This window comes from Symsagittifera roscoffensis, chromosome 1, assembly GCF_963678635.1.
Source record: "Symsagittifera roscoffensis chromosome 1, txSymRosc1.1, whole genome shotgun sequence".
Taxonomy (NCBI): Eukaryota; Metazoa; Xenacoelomorpha; order Acoela; family Convolutidae; genus Symsagittifera; species Symsagittifera roscoffensis.
Genome location: NC_087062.1, coordinates 4,737,031 through 4,754,633, shown reverse-complemented (window position 1 = coordinate 4,754,633; position 17,603 = coordinate 4,737,031). Strand labels below are relative to the sequence as shown.

Sequence of the window (17,603 nt, the reverse complement as noted above, 5' to 3'; positions counted from 1 at the left end):
TAGTTGGGGTAAGCAGTGAATTGGAAAGGGAGTCTTATAAAACTCGAGTCACTTTTGGCATTAATGCGATCAGCAGTCGACTGCGGAGCAATCAAACACGATCAAATAAAACACAGTCGGCCAATCAACCGCGACTCCTGCAGATGTGGCTACATAACTCATACAAGCCTTTACATCCCACCATTTATACACACACATACTCTAATTCTATCATCCCAAATATATCAAAGTGTTCAACCAGCCAAAAGTTGAAAAAATCGATTTTCAACTTATTGTTTTTTTTTTCAGTGCGAAAAGTTTGTTTTTTTTTCTCAAAAATTTGTTCTTAAATTTTTTCTAAACTTTTCGAAAAACTATTCGCAATTTTTAAGCGTTTTTTTTCTAAGTAATTGCAAATTTTTGATTTTAAGGAATTAGTATCAAATATCAGTGTGAAATTAGAAATCATTGGAGAGTGCAACTTTAGCTGATAAAGTCAATCGAACCCGGACCGACATTGGACCGGACAATTCGGGATAATCGGACCCCTCTTCCAGCTATAGGGGGTCTGTTCTTTAGACAGAAGGATCAATTGGTCGAAAATTCCGACCAATTTAAAGCCTTTAAACTGTCCAAAACTCTGGTGGAATTGTCATAATCTTTTTTAGATTGTTTGAATAATTGATTTGGATCTTGTTAACTACAGCTCCCTCCCCCAATATTTTAAAGTGGTAAAAAATTGCCACCACTTTAAAATTTTAACTCAAAAGTTAGAACAGTTAAGCATGTGTGAACTTGGTTCCTTGTAACGAATCCCCCCTTGCAATAGGAAATGGTTGGGCGGGTGGGGGGTGGGGGGGGGGGGGGTAATAGTTAACAAAGATCGATTGACTCTGATTGGCTGATGTAACTTTCGGCTATTCGCTCCTTCTGCTAAGTAGAATGTCCCCCCTGCTGTTAAGTTAACCCTCTGTTAGCAATATCCCAATTAGTCTCTCGGGGCTGAACAACTGTTGGGGTGGTTGGACGAGGGCTTGATCGATTGATGGTTTACACACTCTATTAAACTTCTGATTTTATAACTGCGGGTCCATTCAGTTGTCGCCCGTTTATGAATAAATCACTTATAAACGTGTCTAAACATACCCCCCTCCCCCTCTCAATCAACATAATCCAGTTAGCCATTGCTGCTCTTATCTGAATGGAAATTAATTCACCCTTGCGAAGTAAAATAAATTATATATCAGAGGAGACGTATTAAAAATGAACCAAACAAGTAGTCTTTATGGAGATTAGAAATATTTAAATTAAATAAAAATCCCTAAAATAAAAAATCATTATGAGATGAAGACAATTTTTTGAAATGAATGATTTGTCAATGCTTTTTAAAACAAATGCTAAAATTACTCAAATGCTAAAGTTAAGTTATTTGCGACAAACCAATACCGGGTTGCATCGAAAACTTTGTAGGTCCTACAACACATTTTCCGATGAGTCTTAAAAACTAAAACTGTTAACCGCTGGACATTTTTGTTGGAATGATTGCTTTTTACCAAGGTTGAAATTTGAAGCGTCATCGTGATTTCATAATTGGAACTTTTCAGCTCTCCCCCTTTTGGCGCCAAGTAGATAAAATCTCTCATTATCAATCGAGGAGAAAAGTGAGGGGGGCATCATAGTTAGTTAAGCCAAGTTTTTATCGATATCATTCCGCGGATCAAGTAATCATCCTCCTATGCTCTATTATGATTGGCTTAAAATTCAAAATAAAAACTAAGCTATCATCCCCCCCCCCTAAACGGCTTTGGGGGGATGTTGTTAACTTGGTACCATTCCGGGACATAGCAATAAAAATTGGTTTTTATTACTAGTTCGTTAAATCGAGTTTTCCTCGACATCATTTCGGGCTTAAGAAAAAAATTGTTCCCTGAATTGGAAGGCAATCTGGGGTTTATTTTTAAATGTAACTGAACCGCCTGATGTGAACATATGGCGAGGGTATTTGAGATGCCCCTTTTGTCGGATTAATTTTACGAAGTGTAGTACAGAGGATAGATTTGTATTTGCAGATAGAGTAATCCCTGTTTTGAATTGCCACACAATAAAGAGATGAAAAGTCAATTTCCAAATTTAACAAACACGAACATTTTCTCCCAACTCTAAATCGCCACTAATCCCGAGGAGTCTAACTCGAGGTAATTTACTACATAAATGTAATTGCTAAACTCATTTTTTTTTTCAAAAAAAATTGACAATAAAAGAAACAAGTATTTCTCTTTCACTTCATCCAAAAACTCGAGCTAATTAACTACATAAATGTAATTGCTAGCCTCAAAACTAAAGTTTTTTTTCAAAAAAAATACTTAACCACGAAAGAAGCAAATATTTCTTCTGTATTTAATCCAAAAGTTCAGTTAATTTACTTTATAAATGTAATTGCTAGCACCAAAACTAATTATTTTTCGGGAAAAAAACGTACTTAACTATAGAAGAAGAAGAAGCATTTTCTCCTGTAATTACTTTAAAAACTCGAGGTAAAAAATTAATTATATGTCTTTGCTGACCTCATAAACAAAAAAAACTGACCTCTTTCGAACAAAAAAAATGAATTCAACTCAAAAAAGAAGCCAAACTTTTGCAGTAATTCCCTAAAAACTTTTAAAATTAGTCGAAAAACTTTCGAATTGTAGTGATTTATTGTAGTGTTAAATTGTACTGTTAAATTGTAACATTAAATTCTGTAGTGTTTTATTGTTAATTTTAAGATTTTTACGGCATGAATTGAATTTTTAATCCTCGCAACTTTTTTTCAAAAAAAACATCTTTTCAAAAAAACCATAATTCCAACCCATTTAAGCAAAATCTTGTCATGCATTTCCTCAAAAATTTTAAATTTAGTCGTAAAAGTTGCAAAATGTTCTAACCCAAAATCACAGTTGTGTTTTAATGATTACCAACTACAAATTATGTTTCTAATCTAAGAAATTACCTAGGAGAACATTTGTGTTTTGCGACAAGAAACAACAATAAAACTTCAACTGGTAGTTATTATGGAAACAAAAATAGCAAGATGTTTGATCATTAGAACCAAATATGTAAGTTTGGTTCTAATTTCTGGTAACAATAAATCAAGTTACACCATTTTAAATATAAATTACAAGTTTAGTGGGCTTCAAATTTGAAAACATTCATTGCAGCTCTTTGATCTTCGATCTTAAGTTTGATGGAAACATAAACCCAACTGGTATTGTTTAGTCCAGACTTGAAGTGTCAATAGCAATCAGGTTTGGGTAAAAGGGGTGCTATTTTGGAAAACAGCAGAGGCGAGTTGGGTTGCTAAATTCCCTTTGATAACTTTAGGGTGGCCTAAATAATGCAAACAAAATACAACCATTTACAGACAACATAAAAACATCTCAAATTCTTAAATTTTAGGGTCAATTTAGGAGGCTGCCTGATTAATTTGTCAATAAAACAACTCGATAGCATTTTGATTGCAAAGTTATACCTTTTATATGTTTATGAGCTTTGTATAAACAACATTTTCCAACCCAAAGCAACCCAGAAAATTAAATTTGAGATACTGAAAAAATACATTTAATTCTTAATCCTGGGGGGGGGGGGGCAACAGAATTACTATGTAAAAAGCATAACACCTCGTATGTAAGTCTTTCCTACACGAATAAGTTGTCTTCATAAAAAAAGCGGCACTGCTCCAAAAAGTGTTGAAAAGCCGAGCAAAAAATTGATTCAGACGGGATTCGAACCTCAGACGTATCGTTGTCGACCCCCCCGCCCACCATGCATTCCTTTAAAATACTTTCTTCGAACAAAATATTATCCAAATTGGAGTTCCTTTTTTTAGAACAATTATCAAAAAAATTGATATTTTAATGCTAAATTTTTAAACAGAAAAAATTGATTGATTATTTTTCAAGCTATATTAATTTTTGAAGTGGAATTATAACCTTCGCTAACAAATCTGACTTGCTCTATCTATTTAACTTCCTCGCGCATCATCAGAACTGGGTTGGAAAAAGCCGGATAAAAAGGGGAAAAATAAACAAAGGATAAATAAGTAAAGTGGGGAGCTATAAGCAAAAAGCATTTGGATGGATAACTCTATAATTAGTTATCTCCAAAGTGCCCCATTTCAATGGCTAATCTGTTAGGTGTATGAAAACAAACGTCAATCTGTAATCGCATAATTGCCCGAATTACTAACTAGCCCGTTCAATTATTCAATTGCCCATCCAAATGCAAGTTTAACGTCGTTAAATTGCCCAGCTGGGGTTACAAGGGCGACCCTCAGTCGAGACTTGAGGCTCCATTGAAGTCCAAAATGACGTAGTTCTCCATTGAAAAAAAGAACCCGTCGATGTTAATCAGGGTTGATATGGGTGAACGTGGACTTGCCGGCGACACAAACCCAGACCGAGTATTACTTTCTGGGTAAAATTAGGCAGACTTGAACACGATTTAAACAGTAATTGCGAAGTAGGCTATTAGTTCTATTAATTCATCGGCTTGTAAAAGGGTCGACACGGGGGCGCGTTTGGAAACTTTTCTTTGATAATATTTTAAGAACCGAGCCAGAGCACCAGAGCATTTTTTGTCTGACCTACGCCAGATCTGACCAATTTTAGATTTAAAATCAATTTAACAAAGATTTGTAAAACAGGCGATGAGATAATATTCTCCAAAAAACTTGGCAACTTTTGAAAAATCCCAAAATCTAGTATTCCGAAGGTATTCTTTTTGAGTTCAACTTTTCCAAAATACGGTAATGATTCTAGAATAGAGTTCAGATTTTAAAAATTTCAAGCACTACCCACTGAATAGACTGTCAAAATCCTATGATAGTTTTTTTGAGGTGAACCTTCCTATTACCAATGAACTCTGATTTGCAATAAAAAAAACGCTTTTTTAGGATTTCTTCAGTCAAAAGTTTAAAATCTTGAGTGCCCGGTTTGAGTTTTTGGCATTACGTTTCGACCAAAATGTTTGAGCCAGTTGTCATAGTAAAAATAAAAGTCCATAAACCACCGAGGCATATAGTCAAAAGAAAAGTGAAAAAATTAAGCAGGCCTTTTTAGTTGCGCTGAATGGTTCATAAAAGCATAACCTCGAATCGTTTGTTATATTTTTGAATTGAACAATAATTTTTATCAATCTTCAGCTGATGTAGTTTCGCATAAAAAGCTAAAACAAGACTTCTCGTATCAAGGTGAAGCCCTGAATGTTCCGACTGTGTTTTAAGGTCTATGAAGCAGTGCTCGCTTTAGTAAAATGATGAATTTCTCGGGGAAAAAAACTATAAAAACTTTGAGTTTTGTTAAATCATCCCCCATACGCGATATAAAGTATAAAGAGATAGAACTCGCTCCTAGTAAAGTAGAAATTAAGACAAATAGCCTGTTTCAACCAATTTGGAACTACTTCAATAAGGAATTAAATCTCCGATTACTCTATAATAGCGCGATATATATCGCGCGTTAATTGTCCCAAATTGGCAATCTTCAAACCCTCATAACTTTATGAAAAATGATCACAGGTAAAATAACTTTTTAAATTTGCGCTCAAAACAACAATACCTTTCGGCTGATATCAGAAGATATCACAAAACTTTCCAGATAGGAATGAGAGGGAGGCAGCTGAACAATTCCTCGAACAAAATTATCAAGTAAAAAAGTAAGCCGTGGCTTTTTTGTATCAAAACTTTCAAGTTACAGAGTAAATCGTCGCAAAATGTTGTTTTCTCTAATTTCTACGAATCAACGCATGCAACAATTTGAAGCTTTTGACACTTGGTTGCGCTGCTTACACGGGTTGACCTCCAATACACCGTAAATGCTTGCCATACAATGCCATACACCAAAAACATTCATCATACAATACCATACATCAAATGAATGAAAAAAATGCTTAGCATACAATTTCCATATATGGAAATTGTATGATGAGCATTTTTTTTCCATACAATTCTGATTTAAACAATGTCAAAAAACTAAGTAAGAACCTAAAAATGGCAGACAAAGCAGTCAGTGTTGATGAATCTCGAAAAAATTGATAGCAATGACTTTCGATCATTTTTGGAGAAGGGCTTGTCATGCAACTTTAATGTATGTAAATTTTATTATAAGCTTTCTCAAAATTTTTAACAACAATCAGTATAGTTTTTAACAACAAATTAGAATCTCAATTGGAATTTTTATTTGGTTGTGAATCAAACAGCATTTATAGAACCTGAAAACTTTTTTTGTGTTTTCAAGTTTTTGACCGCCAGTTGCTTTTCAAGCATAGTTCAGAGCAAAGTTTGTGATCATGAAATGACGGCCAGTCTTTATTTAATAAGTGTAAGCTTGCAAGAAGAACAACTAAAATTGAATTTCTACTTTTTGTTCATTTTTTTCTTCAAACTTGCTTTAAAGTCAAAAAAATTTTTTCACTCCTCCTGTAACAGCTGCAACCTTGCCAGTTAATTTCGCCAAGACAAAATTTGTTCGAAAAGACAAAAGCAAACAAGAAAAGTTTAAAAAAGGATTTTACTTTTTATATTAATTTCTGGTAGCTAATATATGCATGAAAAACTAACAGGTAGGAATTGATCTTCAAATATTTTAGCAGAAGGGAAGAAATTGAGAATTTACAAATTAAAATTGAAACGCAAAAATTTAAACTAACTTTCAAAGGATCGACATAACTTTCTTTCAGTTTTTTTTTCTAGTCATCTATGATCAAAAGGACAAATTATCATGAAACACCAGCCTTTCAAACCGTGTAGTCAAGATACCAAATTGAGTAAGTCGGGAAAAAAGAACCCATTCAAGTTCATTTTTTTATGAAAATGAATGATAAAAAACGTTCGGAGCTTTTTGTGCTATTACCTACAAAATTAATAAAAACTTATTAACTTAATTTATTGAAGAAGTCGAAAAGATTTATAGGGCATATTTTGTACGTTTTCGCGGGATTTTATAGAGTCTTTTGCTATCAATTTCGAAACACTTTCAATTGTGATTTGAAGTTCAAACTGATTTTTTTTCAAAACAGCTAATTAGAACTCTACAAAAAGTCTATTGTAAGCCCTGAAAATCTAAAACTGTTGAGTATAATTATCCTAATGAGTATAATTGTCCAATGAGATCTCTTCTTGCATCATAGTGCTTATAAAGCTAAGAACTCTTCTAATTTTGAGTAAGAACCATCATATTCAGAAGCGATTTTAAATTTAGGAGAGTAGCCAGATCCCTCCATCATAGCCAGGCTGTCAAACACTTCCGGAAAAGGGTTACCGGTTTGAACAAAGGGTTTCTCCTACGCGGTCAACGGTCCATGTTTACATGGTGTAACGATATCAATACTGCAAACAAAACTGAAAATTATGATACTAATAATCACTGTTGTCAGTTTACAAACATATAATTAAAATTGAGTTTTTGGCCAAACAAATCGTAAACAATATATGTTAGCAGTCGGCACATAGACCGGGCTCCCGTCGCGTCTGGCAAAAACGACTGATGAATAAATAAAACGCATTTTGAAACCACAAATGAAAACAAAGTTACGATCTTTCAGTCGCCGAATCCGCAAATCGTTGCCGAGTTGTCGCGCCGCGAAGTTGCATTATGCGTCGCTGTAACTTTTTCATCGTCAACGATCATCATCATAAAAAGTTTCAAACCTCTTTTTAACTTTCATTTGTTCTTTACTTAGATTGGTCAGTTTTGTTAATAAACATTGAAGAATTATTAAGATTTAAACCAGGTGATTTTATATCTTAAACTACAGCTTTTGTTAATTCCAACTCCAAGTGATTAGTGATTTTAATTGATTCAGATTACAAGCTCACAGAAACAAACGAGCCATTAACAGGCGTCGGACGGAAAATTTTGCCTCCGGCTAAAATCTGAAAAGTCTCTATACACTTTTCATACTCCGCTGGTACTTTCGCTGTGGCTTGTATGTAAAGTCACCATTTGAGAATCACAAAACTGCGAAGCATCAGTAGTAATCTTGAGTAATTTTCAGTTGGTGATTTGCTTGAGTGAATAGCGAGATGTTAGCAGACAGTCAGAAGCCAGATAAACGCTGTCAATTCAGACTGGAACAACCATCGAGATATTTGATTGTCTGCGAGCCGGCTTTTAAATGCAAAAACAACAGTGATTACTTATCGCCTGAGGCAGTAAAACTTCATTAAAAACTTGTCCCCGTGTTGTTTTTTGATGGTATTGGCGCAGCGCTAAACTTGAGCGAAGTTGGTAATTAAGTCGCGATTTGTGTTTTTAACTTATCTAAACTAGCCGCAGGCACATGGCTAGAAGATCTGGAGCCGAGAAAATATGACAAGTTTGGTAAGAGCTGCTAATGATCAGCTTCAAACCACTCGAGAATTAACTCAACAAATCTGCTAAAACAAAAACAAACAACATCACCAAAAACAACAACCACTCAAATAAACTTGAGACCAAATCATGAAAGCTAATCCCTGGTAGAACTCTAGTTTTTTTTAGAATATCCACGGGGCGGGCGCATTTAGAGAGGGGGCTAGGGGAGACGCCTCCCCCACCCATAGGGATTCGACCCCCCTACCAATCAAATGGTCCCCCCATTTGGTTTTAATTTTTATGACATCCATTTTCGACGGTCAACCACAATTTTTTTTCAAATTGCCTTTGGTGCCAGTATATACTAATTTCGAAGGGGAGCGCGGCCGAAAAAAACGCAAATTTTTGGTCAAAAAATTCCAAAAAGAGCCCAAAAATGGCGTTTTTGACTTTTTCTTTCAAAACATTTCATGCGGCGCAGAAATTTTGTCAAAATAGGGTCTTTATAATGTTCTGGGAATGCTCGCTAATCAATTGGTCGACCTATAAAAAAAGTCGACGAAATTTATAATATGCATTTTCGTCTCCTAAAATCGACGCGGAAATCGTAACAGCATATCTCTAATTTTCACCTCGATATTTGACATCAAAAAACAATTTCAGCAACCGCATCGAACGCAACAACCGAACTGCCGTTTTCTTTAAAATCATTTTTATGAGATTGAAAAATTTCCAAAAGTATTACAAAAAGAAGCCACATTGTCCTCTGCTTTGTTGAATAAGGACCCAAGCTGGTTTCAAAAATGCTCCTAAAAATCAAATCATCACCGAAATCAAAATCATTGTTCAAAACCATTGCCATACAAGGTGCTGTTTTGTGAAATAACGCGAAATCAATTTAATTTTACAAAATTAGAATTGCCCTCAAAAATATGAATAGTGTCCGGCCCCCCATTGTGTGGAGTTGGGCTGAAATTGATTTGGGAAACAACTAACACACTTCTGGCGTCAAGAGGAAATGGGCACTTGGTAAGCGACCATCACTGAACACGTGACATTTCCGATGAACCCTTTTTAAGTACCTTGAGACACTTTTTCAAATCACTATTCAAGGGAAGGTTTCTCATCATATAAGTCATACAAGTACACCAAAAAGATAAAAACACAAAAGTGAGCGTTTGAGTGAGAAATCGCAACAAACAACAACAAAACTTTTTTGAAAAAAATCTTGTCAATTTTTGCGTCTCAGACTTTCGCAAACAGAAAAAATCTAAAATAGTGGAATTTTAGAAAATTCAAGACAAGTCTCGAAAAATGAGATTGTTCAATAATGAAAAAGCTCGAGAAAAACTTGGACCCGTTTGATTATTTTGCGGCTACAATTAGTCAATGGGGGAGGGGGTGGAAACTCGAAGGGCAAATTTGGGACAGTGTGTTGTGTTGGTGTGAGCTGGCTCAACGGGGTACGACAGGATAGCAGGCAATTTAGAGATAGGCGAAGTGGTGTTGGTTCGGGGTTGTTGAGAGTGCAAATTACAAGAAATCTAGGGGGGATAAAACATATTTGGGCCTTGTAATCCTGCTAGTTAACTGACATTTATTTCCAAAACATTAAGTTTAACAATGTGGTCGCGAATAGAATAAGCTGTCACCCGGCAACACAACATTGCATTTGGGGGACAGTTGCGATCGAACAAACTTGTATCGGCGAGTGTTAGTTGTAGCTTTTACTCCCGGTTGCGTGATAATTAAGCGGGATAACAGGAAACAAGTTATTTAAGCACCAAAAACAATTCCGCCAACAGGCTTTTTTAACAACCTTTAATGACAACTCTGCACAAAACATCGAGGCTGAAGTTCTGTTGGTTCGAATTAGCCCCGGCTCAATCAATTTCAAGCCCCGTCTCACCAAGTTGTAAACAGCGACAATAGCCCATTTTTGCCCAATTTGACAACACCATATTAACCTGTAGAGCCCCCTCCCCCCTCTTCCAAAACATCACTCCAGATAACACCGGTCCAGACCAAAGCCACAGACTTTTTAAACATACGTCCCAAGCAGCCGAACTCATAATTAGAAGACCTTTACAGCAACCGACAAATAAGTACTTCACAGAATAGAGGTCTAGAGTTCGAACCCTGCCCTTGCTCTTAGTAGTTAAGACTGAACTCATAATTCAAATTTTGTAAAGCAGTTTTGACCCAATAATCTTAGAACAAAGACAACAAAGGGTTCGAACCCCAACCACGCCGAATTTTAAATTTTCAGTTCTCAATTTTTTTATATCGAATTTTTCATAATTTATTTTCTCCGATCGACTTATTTGAATTTAGAAAAATTATTTAATTCTTAAAGCTCACTCATTGAAATGACAAGTGAGTAGGCTGGTATGCGTATCTTCCCCCCCCCCCCCCTTCTCTCTCTCTCTCTCTCTCTCTCTCTCTCTCTCCAAGGGGGTTGAAAACATACCAGCGGGTCTATATAGAAGAAAGAAAAAGAAGAAGCCATAAAACAGTTAGCATACTTTGGTGCAGTTGTTCTGTAGCAACTGTTATTATTCTGTCTTCTGAACAACTGGCTGTACAACAACACGTGTAGTTTGCCGCCACCTGCCATTTTATTACACCAAGTAGTGTATCTTTACGTATACATTCATGGCACCCCCCATACTAACTGGGTAAAACTCTCTAGTATATTCCGATCACCACCTCCCCCCCCCCCCCCCCCCTCCCCGAAAAAAATACCCCAGGCTTTTTTTGTCAAATTGAGCTATCACAACTTCACCCCCCCCCCCCCCCCCGTTGTTTTGTTTTGATAATTTATCCCCCTACACAGCCTCCCCCATTTTGTGTTGATTTTTCTGCAGCTGTCTGAAATTGCAATACCTATTTTTTTAATTTTTTTTCAATCGATTGTCTCCAAGAATGTTTTTCGAATCTAAAACGAAAGCTGATGTGCCACTTTTGAGAAAAAAAAACAAGAGCGCCGATACCCCTAAACCCCTAACATTAAGTTTGACTCAAACTCAAACCTAAATCAAAGCATTTACTTTTAGACAGTGCTGGTAAACATTTGCCCATATATTTATATTTGCAGTATTGTAATGACTTGTACAACTAATCCTAAACTAATTACAACTCCTCCCCTTTCATTTAAAATTCTACAAGCTGTGATTTCCAGACCTCTAAAACTGAAATAAAGCGGCAAGTTTGTTTTCAAAAACTGTCCGAAACTTCAATATTGTGGCAACTAAATCGTTGAGCTGGAAGAGAAAAACAGAAGAAATTTATGTGGAAAATCTGTTAAAATCAAAACACTTTTAATGGAAAAGTTCGGCGTAGTTTTTTTCGAAGCAAAATTAAGATTGAAATTTAAATAACTTGCGCTTCAGTTTTTTAAGTCGTCGTTAAGACGTTGCCGTTGACGAGACTTAATATTATCAAAAGATTAACTAAAATGGCGCACAAAGCGGAGCCAGCAAACTTGTCGGAGTTTGTCGAAACAACATGCGCATTCAAATTATCACTGAGCAAGTTTTTTTAGTTTCGCGAATTTGTTCTTCAAATTATCTGAAATTGAAAAATCATGATACAAATAATTTTATAAGCCAAATTGGGATGGATTTTTCAAAATTAAATTAGAAAAAAAACATTTTTCGAAAATAGCTTTTGAACAAATTTTAATGCTTATTCGCATTTTTTTCAAATAAAGTCAAATAAAACCTGCTCTAGCACCAGCGAAAACTAGGAAAAAGATACATTTGAAACTTTTTCATAACGCGAAAGATGAGACCTCGCACAAATCATCTCTCAGCAAAATCTTACTTCTATAGAAAATTACTTGAACTCTTAAATTTTTTCAGCTAATAATAAAAAAGAATATGCAGTTAAATAAATTGATTTTTTTTTCAAAAAATAATTAACATCTAATATAAAACTCTCAAACATAGGGCTATGAATTTAAAATTAATAAAACTCAATGCAATTGAGAAAATTTTTAAGCAAAAAAGAGTTTTCAGTTTTTTTACTGAGTTTGAGTTAAAAGTTTTTCGGCAGTGTTGTCTGATTAGTGAAGTTGAACATTGACACAGGTGATGAAAATGTAGGGTGAAAACCGGCATTTATTGCAGCTGACATTGCACCTGGGTTCGAATGAAACCCTGGAAAAAAAGATGGAGACCTCCCATAGAAATTCTCAATCTTCAAAATATTCGCTGAGTCGTGACTATACGAGTCTCCAAAAGCTTCTAAGCCCATTTTCGGCGACTTCCAAATCGGCGAAATCTGATTGGCTGGCGAGTGAAAACTGGCTGGAGATATTTGACAAGTCGTGCTTCGTGATGATGACTCATTACTGACAGTCGGCGAAGTCGCCAAGTCGGCAATCGACCAAATTTTGGACTTTTTAGTCGCATTCGACGAGTCGGTACACTGGGTTTTGCTGGTAGTAATATTTGATTTGCTTTTACTTGAGAGGTCGATTTGAAGAGGTCTCGCATTCGGTTTTTCTCCGAATGACCAAACTGACGAGTCTCGAGTCGTGTTCAGTTCGGATTCGCTGCGAGATGTTGGCGAGTTTGCGATGTTGTGAGTCGGTTCCGAAGATGATGACACCAGTGAAAGAGACGCAGCCGAGGAGAAAATGTCGGCGCTGCTGCTTCGTTTCGAAGGGTTCGGCACGTTCGTCTCAATACGAAGACCCTCGGCTCCTGGTCCGAAGTGTTGACCGAGTTGAGAAGGTTCTAGAACAAAAAAAAAATTCCATATTTGGAAGAAAATTTTGATTTTTTTGAAGTTAATTTCTCCATATTGCAATTAATTTTATTGGTGACATGAAAACGCAGACTATAAAGTTTATTTTGTTTGATGTTTTCTGGTTATTTTAAGTGGGGCTAAAAGTGGTCAACAGCAGCTCATGTTTAAGATTTTAAAATAGAGCAGAAACATAGAAAAATTGTTTTTCTGAGACTAAAAGTGAGCTAAGTAGTCTATCTAGTGCGAGCTATTAAGCGACTTTCTCAACGTAACAAGGTATTGAGAATGTTGTTTTGATTAGTTATGAATCGATTATGAACAAAACAAGCTTGGCTAATGAAGTTAGTTTATTCTAGTGATGGTTTGTTGACGCCAGCGTCGTCACCTTTTTATTTTATAATTGAGTTGTTTTTACAAACTAGAGTTAATTGCAAGTCACTTTGTTAGCCGATCACTTCATGTTTTCACAGACCACGCAACTTGAATAAACATCCACACCAAAAAATGCCACCGCTGGCCGACAACTCAAAAAGCCGACACAAAACCAAAAAGCGTAGAAAAACAACTGGCTTATAACATATTTAAATGATCTCCATCCAATCCATGAAGAAGAAATACTCAGAATCATAACTTTCATCAATCGATAAAAAATGAAAATAATTTTTTGAAGATCTTTATAAAAATTTTTTAAAGAAGTTAAATTTTTATCTTTCGCAATAACTCTGATTTTTTCTGTGTAATTTCCACGCGAACAAAAACATATTTTCTTGTAAAAGATTTATGAACATTTTCGAAAAAAATTTTCTTCTTTTTCATCGGTTGATGAAATTTGAGCTAATCGAATTGAATGGACTCCTGTTAATATGGTCCAATCTGTCTTACAACATAAAATTCTTTCGTGAAGATCAACTTTCAACAAGGCCCGAACAATTATATGAGTTTTATATAAGTTTAGACAAAAGCTACAAACAGCTGAAGAATTCATCAAAACATCAATTTTAGCTCCGAAAAACAGAAAAATGTCAGCAAAAAACTAATTAAAGCTTCGAAAACACAAGTCATGTGGTGTAACGACAAAGCACCAAAACATAATTAGTAAAAAATTTAAAGATATTGAAATGTAATTAATAAAAAAAAATTAAGTAAGGACCACCTACTTTGGGCTGTATGGAGCTGACTGGCACCGGAGTTGAAAGCTTCGCGAGACATCAACTCATTCAGGTCATTGACCTTCTCATCATTCATGACGTCATCGTCTCCGTCGTCATCAATATCGGCGTCTTCATCGTCGTCGTCTTCGTTTCCAGAGCCATGAGCCCAAGTCATTTTGTTTTCCTTTTTCAGCCGTCTTCTCGCATTTGCGAACCAAGTGGAAACTTGAGTGAGAGTCATTTTGGTGATGATGGCAAGCATGATTTTTTCGCCCTTGGTGGGGTAGGGGTTCTTCTTGTGCTCGCTTAGCCACGCCTTCAGTGCCGAAGTGGTTTCCCGGGTGGCATTTTTGCGGCGGGTGATCATATTGAAATCCATCGGGCCAAAACTAAAAACAACCAAAGATTTATTTAATTTGTCCGCAAGAAAAACGAAAATTTTTTAAAAAAATTTGAAAAGTTTAGGCTTGGCGTTGTGCTATAGTGCTCTTTTGGTGAATTCCAATCAAGCTTTTATAAAATCCCAGTTTTTGAATATTTTCGAAAATACAAAATAAAAAAATAAGGATATTATCATAATGTGCTTTTGCAGAGCAACCGAGTACTCTTGATTTGATTTTTAAAAAATATATATTAAAATTTTAATATTATGTTGAAATATTAAAAGTAATAACTTACCCATCAGGCGTGTGGTATCCCGGAAAATGTCCCGAAGAAGCTGCGGCCGCTAGCAAAGGGTGGATACCGCTGGCACCGGCTGCCGCCGGGTGTCCGGAGAAAAGAGCCGCGGCTGCCGCTGCACCCGGGTGGGGACCCTGTCCAAACATGGCCGGACTATGAGGAGGGGGGTGGGATAACCCGAGAGGCATTCCGGGGGGTGTTTGTTGAGATGCGGTGACAAAGGGATGAGGTGTTTGCGCGTGATGAGCAACGGAGGTGGCGTGAAGAGCTGCCGCTACTTGGGAGCTCCTGGCTGCTGAAACTGCGGCCGCCAGATCAAATCCACTGGACGAAACTGGGTTCTGAAAGATAAAATTAATTTTAAAATTGACCCTTTCAATTATTCTAAGCCTTCAAAATAAATTTTTAAAGCATTTCTACATGTGGAACGCTTCAAAATTAGGTTTTCCTGTTATAAATGAATATATAATTTTTCAGTTATCATATCGATAAACATCTAGGGCCAAAAACGCTAAATTAGTTGAATGACAGTTAAATAATAAGTTTCATTAGCACTTCAAGCTGAGATGTCCTCAAAATCATCCCATTCCTTTCAGAAAGCAAAAAAAGGTACAAGTATGATGGCTGGGTCCCGCATTTTTTGTGAAAATTTCAAAAACCACAAGTAAACAAATGCGAACCATGTTTTCGAATATCTTAAGGCCTAAAAAGTTTCCTTCAGGGACTCATCTTAGTTTTTGGGACCCAACAACCATACTTGTACCCAAAAAAAACTTAGAAAGTGTTAGAATTAACGGACAAATTTTAAAAATCATTACAAATCGGGAGGTTAATTTACCAGTTGTCGCGGAAAATGATGAGTTGTCGCAGTCGAAGAGTTGTCACCACTTCCCGGGATCTTCAAACCTCCCATGGATTGCGACTGCTTCTCGTTCGGGTTCGAGATACCCGCGGCTTGTGAAACCGCCAACTGTTGTGCTTGATGTTGTTGTTGCTGTTGATGATGATGCATCATAATGGCCGCTTGATGGAGAGGCGATGGTTGCAGAGAGTTCGGAACGTTCGATGCCCCCATTTGGCTCAGAGTCACCGCCGTAGAGTTCGGGTTGTAGAAAGACGTAGGGGGTACCAGAAGACGATTCATTTTCGATAAAATTGGTAAAAATTTGACCGATTATTTTGAATTTTATTAATTTAAATCAACTTGATATTGTAGTTTTTCTGTTTTACAAACTGTTTTTGATTTGTTTCCTCAAAATTTTACGAAAGAATTAGAAATTTAGAAGATGAGTTATTTAAATTGATGACACTTGGAATAAAAATTTTGGAGAGCCCAAAAAGGTTTTTTTTTAAATCAGACAATGATTTGATTTGATTACAGCCGGGACAGATATGAAAAATATCTAATAACTCTTGAGATAAATTCGTTAAAAAAGTCCAGCTACAGGCGATAAACACTCGTCCAATCAAAGACCACCTAGCTCATTGGCCAATCAAGAGGCTTGAATTAACCTGACTTTCTTTAAGTGTCTGTATTTGTGTCTTAAAGCGTGTTTTTATTAGCTGCACCTGATAATAAGATCGTAAATTCAAAGTGTATATAAAAACAACAATCGTATTAATCTCTGAATGAATTCATAAGTTGATATTCAAAACGATTTTTATTGGGTATTAATTCTCTGAGAGTTAAAATTTAATATAGTTTGTTAGTTACAATTCCACGAGTTTTCTGAAGGTCGTCAAAGCTTTTTTCTTGTCTGTTTTTCCTAGAATTGCTGTACAAGTACGAACAGGCGCGGATTTAGGAATTTCTCGAGGGGTGGGCGGATTTTCAAAAAAATTTTGAAAATTTTGTCGACCTTTTTTTTAGGTCGACCAAACTGATTTTGTGAGCTCTCTTAAACCACTATAAAGACGCAAAATTGACCAAATTTTCTGCGCCGGAGGCAAATTTTTTTAAAAAAGGCCTAAAAAGGCGTTTTTAGGCACTTTTTGTAAAATTTTGACCAAAAAATCGCGGTTTTTCGGCGCGCGCTCCCCCCTCAAAATAGGCATAGAAAAACTTTAAGGTCAGTCAGCCAAAAATGGATATTTCGAAATAGTACAAAGGGGGGACCCTTTGGGTCGGCTGGGGGTCGAATCCCTGAAGGGGGGGGGGCGAACGCCCCCCCCCCCTTAATCCGCTGAGTACGAAACTACCTTTCTTTAATTTGTCCAAGACAGATTTGGCTGTCATGATTTGATTTGACTACAGTCGGAGCAGATATGAAAAATGTTTTTTAACGTATTTAATTGCGCGTTTCTTGGTAATCTGTAACCCGGGCATCTTGTAGCCGACCAACAACTTCTGTGATGCGAGCCCAGAAAACAAAAAATAATCAAACGCTGAAAAATGGTTTGAATTAAGACTCGCAGAAATTAAGCACTTGAACAAGAAGAAAAACTTAGAAACAAAGATGATGACCGTTTCTTCAGAAGCTGAATCCTTTGTTTCAGAGTGGAATGTCAGTGGATTATCCGCCGACCCCAAAAATTGGCCAGAATAATTCATCAAAAAGTTTTTAGTCGGAGCATTAATTGATAATTTGTCAAATTCTGTCTGAATATCTAATAAATTTAACAAGGATAGCCGATTAATGTGCAAGTAGCACAGAATGTTCCAACCATAGTCCTAAAAAAGCAAAAAAAAAGTTTTTTCAAATAAGCG

General features: G+C 36.2%; 1 protein-coding gene across 1 annotated transcript; it reads right to left on the bottom strand.

Moving 5' to 3' along the window:
- Positions 1–12,240: 12,240 nt before the first annotated feature.
- LOC134853814 (Iroquois homeobox protein 5a-like) lies at positions 12,241–16,470 on the bottom strand. Its single transcript, XM_063869740.1, has 4 exons — positions 15,735–16,470; positions 14,894–15,237; positions 14,222–14,604; positions 12,241–13,051 (listed from the first exon to the last, which is right to left on the bottom strand). The coding sequence occupies exons 1-4, from the start codon at positions 16,038–16,040 to the stop codon at positions 12,348–12,350; spliced, it is 1,737 nt and encodes a 578-aa protein (XP_063725810.1). The 5' UTR covers positions 16,041–16,470; the 3' UTR covers positions 12,241–12,347.
- Between the last annotated feature and the right edge of the window lie 1,133 nt (positions 16,471–17,603).